The sequence below is a fragment of the Harpia harpyja genome, chromosome 1 (assembly GCF_026419915.1).
Source record: "Harpia harpyja isolate bHarHar1 chromosome 1, bHarHar1 primary haplotype, whole genome shotgun sequence".
NCBI lineage: Eukaryota > Metazoa > Chordata > Aves > Accipitriformes > Accipitridae > Harpia > Harpia harpyja.
In genome coordinates, this window is record NC_068940.1 from 4837822 (window position 1) to 4846780 (window position 8959).

The following is an 8959-nucleotide window of genomic DNA, read 5'->3' on the forward strand; positions in this document are numbered from 1 at the left end:
AATTACTTATGGAGCCATTATTTATCTGGTCAGGTAACCCTGTAATATTTCTAGTAATTGGTCATTCTATGGATTATTACAACGCAATAACTTGTCTTTTTTTATAAGCTGTCAATGCGGTATTGTGCACTGGCGTAATAAAGTTGTCTTATGTTGCTACTTAGATATCAAAGCAAAAGCAAAGGGTCTCATCAAGAGGCTTCAATCAATTGTTGCTATTGCTGAACTGGCTTTTACTAATATGTTGAAGGTGATGAGAGAATTCTTTTGAAATGTTAGTATTAGTGAGGGAAAGAGATTTTTAGAAGACATAACTTACAGGTCTATAGCAGACAGCTACCTGCATAAAGAAGCTGCTAATGATAGTAAAATTCCAAACACTTTTGATTAAGAGATAATCTATTGCTCTCAGCTTGTTTGCTTTAGATTTAAGGGTCTGATGAGGCTGTGTGGGAGGCAGACACCCTGTCACTCCTGTGGGATTTTTTTTCTCTTTATTTTCATTCAAACCTTAGCACAAGTACATAAGTCATCTTGGCAGCAGGGGCATGGGTTCACTGAATAGTCAGGTGAATCTTCCAAGCTGAAACTAGAAGACAAATGGCAGAAACTAGATAGTATGTGCATCAGTCTTCCAGGTTGTCATGAAATGATGCTACTAGCAGCTTTATCTATAGTGAGTTTCTGCTTACTCTTCTTCAATATGGGACAAGATCCTGTTCCTCCTGTCTGCTGGTCTGACTGTGTAGGAAAAAATCATTGCTAAATGTCAAAGAAATCCTAACCATGCCACCCTATAGAGGGGTCTTTGGGAAGGGAAATGATGTTATGGAAGTGACTGGTAGGTCTGCCTCATCTCTTTTGCTACTTTTCTGTGGATGGATAGAAGACACAACAGGACTGCTTGGCATGGCATGGCCTGATCCACAGGTAAAATGCTTCTTGGGGAACAGTTTGTGGGCTAGGGATGGATGATATTTTATTGTGACGGGACTTTATAAACAAGTACGTACTAAATGCTAGAATGTTGGAGAACCTGGAATATCTGGAATGAAATAGCTGTTGCTATATTAATTAAATCTAGCTCATTCCGTTTGTTTTGAGTATGGTCAAATGGATTAACCCAGTGTAATACATTTAAATCTCACTAACACATTTTTAATGTAGAATAAGAGTGCGTTATGGGGTGTTAGTACAGCAGCATCATTTTCTGTCCGTGTAGACAAACCTCAAATTAGCATACTTACTCCTCAGTAATGATGTAATTGTGATTTTGATGTCCGTCACGTTTCAGAATTGCATGGAGCATTCTGATTAAAAATGCCTCATTATGCTGCTGCTTTTCCTTTCATCAGAGGCCAGCAGAAACTGTAGATGAAGAAGAAAATGCCGAAGAGGAAAATGACAGGGGAGAGGAGGCATATAAAGGACAGGAAGAATATCCAGAAGTGAATGGAGAGAAAAGTGGGGAAACTGTTAAAGAAAGAAGTGAAGTGGAAGAAAACAAGAAGAAATTAAATTACAATTATGAATATGAAGCAGAAGAAACAGAGAATGTTGACCAAGCAGAGGAAGAGGAACTTACCCATTTAAATGGCAAGAAAAATGAAGAAGATGGTGAGGGAATGGAGCACTTGAACTACCAAGGTGATCTTCAGCCTGAAGAAGAAATAAAAGAGGATTCTGACAGTCAGAACCAGGTGAGTGTTTATTCTTTCAGCTTGTTGTTCTTAAGTTATTGTTCCTCATTCATCTCAGCCTTAGGTTTCTCAGCTAGTCTCTAAGTAGCTCACTCCTGATATGGTCCTGAAAACATTTATGAGAACTTCAGTTTGTAGAAAAGCTGTTTTCCATCTATATGGATCAGTTACATCAGTAATTACATTACGTGCCCTCCAACTGAGAAAGCAGATGTTTCTTGCTATTTGATGAATCTGCATCTCCTGCTTTCCTGAGTATTCTGAATTTTGAAAAAAAGTAATAAAAAAAATTCTTGCAATTTCCAGAAAAGCATAATCATTATATATTTCCACAATACATTGTCCTTTAGGACAGAGCAGAAGGGTGTGTTCATGAAACCACAGTGCCTCATTATTTTGATGAGTTGACTTTCACAGAAGTTGCATTTCATAAAGGGCTCTTGCCATTGCTTTGTGGAAGTTTCATCTCCTTTTCTCAGAAATTGCAAAAGACAGCGGAGATGAACAAGATCCTCAGAACAAGGGGCTTTGGTCAGTTTGAAAGCAAATAACCTATTAATTTAGGAGACACGGTAACATGATGTTGGCTTAGATGGACACGTGTAGCCCAGAAAAATGGACTACTCTGACTGTCAGATGAACTGACCAGCAAACAGAACGTGGGAAACGAAGTGCTTGCTTTGATAGGGAGAATCCAGATCTGGGAAGAGTGGGATTCTTGAATGTCAGAAGCAGAACAACTTGCTGCACATTCCCTGCCTATAGACTGCTGAAAAACAGACTGTTCCTCTGCTTTTCTTGTGATGCTGGGAATGGTTTCTTGCACCTTGCAACTGGGCTTTCTTCCGTTTCTGTACGACACACAAGAACATTTTTCAATTAAGAGAGCTGAGTAATGTGACGTATTCTTGGGCCCTGAATTTATTTTATGCTTGATATATTGATTTTTTTTGTTAGTTTTTAGAAAAGCTGAAGTTATTTATGGAAGTGGAGAAAGTGAGTGAGCATTCACTTTAAATGGATATGTGGGTAACTGCATGTTTCAGGAATGAACTGGGGGGGACCTCTAATTTGAGTACTTTCTCCTTTGGAAGGTATATAAGCATAAGGTAAATAAAAATGTTAATGTGATCACTCTTGGAAAACATTTTTTCACGTTACAAATGCCTTGTGGAAATTTTAGTGTGACGTGCTAACACTGTATTGAAATGAATTGAAATCTTTGTTACCTGATGAAGTTAACAGTACCTGTCCTTTTTCTCTAGGTTGATTCCCATCTTGAAAAAGCATCCACAAATCCAAGGGTGACAATCACCAGTCCACAGGAAAGTGAAAAAAATGACCAGAGCAATGACTATGCTGCAGTTGCATAGATGGAAATAATGTAATGAGCAGAAAAAGAAAAATGATAATACTTTAAACATAAAGCATGTTATTTTTTGCTATTGATAACTTATAATGGGAAGATAGGTTGAGTACCCACACACTGAGTCTTGAGATGATAATGCCATAAGGACTGATAGAGAAAACAAACATTAATAGCTACTAGAAGAACATAGAATTATTTTTACAAGGTGAGATTTTCTGATAGAATTTGAGGGGGGAAGTACAAGAGTACTGTATAGTAGTATTAGAAATAGATGAACTATTCTGTGGTATAAGATGTTTAGCAGCAATAGAAAAACCACCAAAATGACACTGTTCCAGAAAAAGGAAAAAAAAACCAACTCAAATTCAATGTCAAAACTTCTTGTAGATTTGTTCAGAAAAGAGAAACAACTTTTTACTTTTAATGTGGACATATGTAGTTTTTCCTTTAAAATTCCGCATGATGTGTATGATTTTCAGGCATAAAATTAAGATATAATTAGAATATGTTCCTCACTTAATCAACTTACGCCCACAAAAAATGGTGTACTATAATGAGGTGTCAGTCCTAATGTTACTAAATAGTGGATTTTCAATATATTAATTAGAATTGTTAGTTTTTACATTGATAAATAGCACTTATTTAGCACTATGAATATATGTAGACAGCCTACAATACTGCAGCTTGTTCCCATTTACAGCAAGAAGTTATGTTGATTGTCCTGCACCGATTCACTAAACAGTGAATTGTTGTCATAGTGGGAAAAAAAAGTAAAGGAAGAGTATGTAGCAGATCAGTTTCAAAAGTTGAGTTTGGGTGGATTTGTAATTCGGTCTATGTGAAATTTAATTTATTAATTAAAAAAAATCAATAGGCCTGGTTTCTGACTGAAATTGCCATGAAACCATTGCTGTGAATGGAGCCATTTTAATATGAAACACGTTAGGATGAGGTGGCCAGTTTTCTGTAAAAGTAGGCAACTATCGCTGCATCTATGAATCCTTTATGTAGCCTTAATGGTTGGGAGTGTGTCATCTTCTTTTTGAGCAAGCTGGCTCTTGATAGGCTGTGGCTTAATTTGCATTAGTAAATAAGGCATTGATCCACAGTATTAGTTCTCTTAATGACACTAATTCCATTGCTCTTACTGTTTCTCTGCTAATAATGGGAATAATTTGTAGTTCATGGAAATACAGCCCTGAGCATAATTTCATTAATTATACAAAAGAAATAGTGGGTTTCCTTATCATTAATGCTGGTAAATTATTACTATGAGAAACTAAATGTCATTTTTTGTTGATTTCATGCCATTAAGACAAAAATTACATTTATGAACAAATTGAACTCGAAGCACTGTTTGAGGAATGTGAAGAAGCACTTGTCATGACTGAAACTCATACAAACATCTTCACTTTTTCTAGTAACTATTAAATATATTTTTCCGATGGAGTAGAAATACATACAGATCCTTCAGCATGTTTCTGAGTATTGGCAATGTAAGTGTAAAAAACCATAATGATAAAAAACATATGAGCAGGGTTAGAACAGTTTGCCCTGTGGCATCTCTGTCTGTAATTCCTGTGTCTTTTGTTAAACTGTCTGATAAAGATCTGAGGGAATATTACATTTGTGATCAGTTCAAAATAAGCTCCTAATTTGGCCAAGCTCTTAAGCAAGTATGTATGCTTCTTTTATTTGATACAGCAATTAAGCCTATGCTGAAATACCTTTGATTTCACTGGAATTTAAGGAGACATTTAAAGTTAAGAAGTAAAAAACCACCACCCCACCCCCCCCAAAAAACCCAAACCAACAACAAAACAGAATGAATAAAATAACCGTACGTGCTAGTGAGGAAAAATGACACACAGAAATCCTCTAGGTACCTTTATAGTTAATCCAACACTGGAATAATATATGCAGTAGCATTAAAAGTCCTTAAACGATACTTAACCAGCCAGAGAAGGCAGCTCTGAGTCCTTGGGGTGCTTAGGGGAGCTTACCCACTGAAAATTCTGTGCAAAGCTGACCAAGGAAAATGGGTAATGCTGCGTTTTTCTCACTTAGAGCTGAGTAACTCAGATGCTTACCAGTAAGCATGGGCTTAAATGTGTTGCTGAATCAAGACAAATGACAGTAATCTTGTATTGACATTACTATGAATGGGCTCTTCGCTAGAAGTTAATGGTGTACCAAATACAGGACTCTCCTTGCTTCATTTTATTGCAGATTAAGGCTTGAACAACCTCTGAGATGTTCTTCATGCTCAAAAGTTTGAAGTTAAATTGGCATCCAAAAATATCTGATGGAGATACTCAATTTGGAGAACGTTTGCCTCAAAATGTTTAACTAGAAACAATATTTAGAAGAAACCGAGGGATTTGTATGGTGATACTTTTCTCCCTTTGGTTTCTATTTATAGCTTCTGTCTGCCAACAGTTTCCGTCATTTCTTCCCCTTTCCCCAAATGTTTGGTGTCTTCCATGCTTATAAGACTTACAGATATCAGTAAGAGTAATTTAAAAGCTCAAACTAAATTCTAGGGAAGTGTAATATGATCATTTTCTTTCATGGGAATATGAAATCCCTATGAGTGTTATTCAGCCTTTAAAATGTTTTCCCCTCTGTTTTCTTGTAAGAAAGACAGGATATATTTCTTCAGAATAGCAAATCAGACTTTTTGGGAATAGAGATATAACCATTTTATCATTCACCTTACAACACTGACAACACGGATTTTGTATCAGGTTCTTTTATAGAGAGAAGTTAGTTTATGCGTAACAAATAATTCTGATGTTAAAGTAGAAATTAAACAAAGCGTACAGGTGGTATTGCAAATAATTTTTCTGTCTGGATTTGCTGTGTGTGATGGCTTAACTCAGTTTTACATGAGAAATACATTATTTTGTTAAGCTTATATAATGCTATTTTATTAAGCTTATATGCAACAGTTCTGAGGGGTTTTTCAAGAATTGTTTTCTTGTTTTGCTTTTATTTTTAAAAATAATTTGCTATTAAAGAGAACTAGCACACAGATATTCCTGTGTTTTGTCTCATATCAAGGCCTGTTTGATGTTAAGTCTATCTTTGGGTGACTGACTTTATAAACCTGGTGATTTTGCAGCTGATAGGATTCTCCCATAACTAGAACTTAAAAAAAAAAAAAAAAAAATCAGATTTGGTAGTCTTTGTATTGCAACAGTGAAAGAAAATATGCTGACAATTTAGCTGTTACAGAGTTATAAATCTAAGAATAACAGCACAGTTAAACTAGCCACTGGTTTTTAATGTCATCGTTCAGGTTAGGACTGTATTATCAGTATGTATATACTGTTCAGCTGATACTCAGCAAATAACATGAGTTTTATCTGTTCACTGGCAATATTTGAGAAAACTACCAAAACTTTTAAATGTTTCCCTGCTGAAATTCCTAATTTCAGCAAAGTGTTAAAGCATATGCTTAAATCCCACAGGACTGCAGTTTTCATTAAATGAAATGCTTCGGTGCTTTGACATATCAGAGCCAAAATAAGATTAGTTTCCGGACAGAAAAGGGTGAAAATAAGGAAAATATAATCCCCACTCAGTCTCATCTAAAGTAAAGCAAAATAAACCTGCGTGTGAAAAAGAATAAGTGTAAGTATTCCGATTACTTGAATATGGGGAAAGGATATTGTTGGTATTTTGATTTATTATCCCAAAGGTACATTAAAATAACCGCTAGATAATAAATGTAAGTACAAAATGAAGTATCTCAAGGAAGGGGGTGTTTATTAAGTAGTAGCAATCAGAATGATTTAACAGGATGCAGCTCAAGGATGTATTGTTTTGGGTGGCTGATAGCCTTCAATTTAAGTTTTAATCAAAAGAAGTGCTTTAGATGTGGCAATAGACAGTGAAGCCATCTGCCATCTTTAGAGTATTGTGCGTGTGCATATTTGTATGCATTAACTTACAGGCATGTGTGTGAACACTGTAACGGAATGCATTTGCTCTGTGTTCACACATACTGCACACACATATAATGTGCGTGGATAGTAATCTAATCTTGTTATATTGTCAGTGATGGGAAAAGATATTATTGAATGTACCTGAAATTTGCTATAATTATGCAAGAAAATATAGCTAAGTCTAGTTATTACTAACCTCATAAAAAGGGTGACATATCTTTTTCAGTTATGTGTATACTTCGGCGCTTTGCTGAGCCAAGCTCAGAATGCTTGAAGCCCTGAAGTAAAATGGTAATGGTAGCCTAAAACCAACTGGGAGCTACGTGGGTCATAAGGAAGTGGACAGGATTCAGAAAATTCAAGAAAGAAAGTACGAGTCTTTACTATAACATGTGATACCAAAACTTTCAAAGGTCTTTAGTACTAGCTACAGTGGAGGGAGCACCTGATTTAAATGAAGGGGTATTTTGAAACAGTAGGCAGACTTCCAACAACCTATGCGGTTACTAGGAATGCCTTTAAATATTCGTATTTTTCTTGCAGTCACCTACAGCTATGATGATACTTAGCTATAATATTTGTGATTTTAGAAATTAATCCCTAATTCAATTATACTTTTCGCTTGTCCTCAGTGGGACCAAAATTTAATTCAGAATACAGGCTTTATTAGTTGAGAGGTTCTACTCTCTAATCCTAAAAAGGTTTCAAAATCTCAGTTGCCATAAACTAGAAGGAATCTTATTCTCTATAAAATGATTCACAGTTCTGTATATCAAGAACATGTAGATTCATGATTATGGTTAATAGATTTCCAAAGGCACAGGTTTTATGCATGCTATTTATACTGTGAACTCTGATTAGTGTCCATGCATTTCAATGTAAAAACCAATGTCAGGTCTCTCCTCTGTAAGAATTGTTTGCCTGGACACTCACTCTCATATTCTGGACCCCAGCCTTTGTGCTGGCACTGGGACACGTGTGCAGGAGGTGAAGTCAAGCTCCTAATCCAAGCTCCCTCTGTGGAATCATTTTTGAAGGCATTTACTTCTTCCATACTCCAAAATAAAATGTGAAAAAGTTTTGTCCAAGGCTAAATTCCTCTCCTGAACACGTAAGTTACAGGCTCAACATGGGATTTCCAGGAGAGTGGTCCTGCCCTGTTCCAGGCTTCCAGGTGTGCAAAAACCACCAGCCAGGTCTTGAAACCACCACACTTCACACATTTGGCCTCCGTGGTTATACAGGCTCCGGTCTTCTAGGCTCTCCAGGTCATGACTGCAGAAAAATTGCCCTCCAGAGGATGATGCAAAATATCTGAAATCCTGGCTGAGTCACCCTTAAAGGAAGAGGCAGCTTAAGAATTAGCCTAAAATCGGATGATGTGGAAGGATAATGTCCAGAATCCACTTCAAAATCTTTCCTCTCCTACTTTGAAAAAATTGACTTTCACAGGAAGGAGAAACTTTGGCTGGCACTTGCAAAAGGCAGTAATAGCATGCAGTAAAGCATAAGTAACAACACCAAAGCACCGTTGACTCTGTAACAACTTCCAGTGGTGTTGAATGAGTGATGGGCTGCGTCCAAAGTGTCATTCCCTCTTCAGCATGGTCTGATTTGCTCCTCTTTATTCAGAGAGGAAGAAAAAGAACTGTAAGAGTTATTCTGTAGCTCCCCTCGTGTCGTGGTTTAACCCCAGCCAGCAACTAAACACCACGCAGCCGCTCACTCACTCCCCCCCACCCAGTGGGATGGGGGAGAAAATCGGGAGAAGAAGCAAAACCCGTGGGTTGAGATAAGAACGGTTTAATAGAACAGAAAAGAAGAAACTAATAATGATAATGATAACACTAATAAAATGACAACAGCAATAATGAAAGGATTGGAATGTACAAATGATACGCAGTGCAATTGCTCACCACCCGCCGACCGACACCCAGCCA

General features: G+C 36.8%; 1 protein-coding gene across 2 annotated transcripts in view; it reads left to right on the top strand.

Annotated features, from left to right (window-relative positions):
* The window catches only part of DCDC2 (doublecortin domain containing 2), a 68600-nt gene extending 62493 nt beyond the window's left edge, over window positions 1-6107 (top strand). For both annotated transcript variants that reach the window (XM_052804096.1, XM_052804189.1), the window contains 2 exons: window positions 1356-1700; window positions 2966-6107. In XM_052804096.1, the coding sequence (XP_052660056.1) occupies window positions 1356-1700; window positions 2966-3073 (453 nt within the window). In that variant the 3' untranslated portion in view covers window positions 3074-6107. The remainder of the gene's footprint in view (window positions 1-1355; window positions 1701-2965) is intronic.
* Window positions 6108-8959: the final 2852 nt, after the last annotated feature.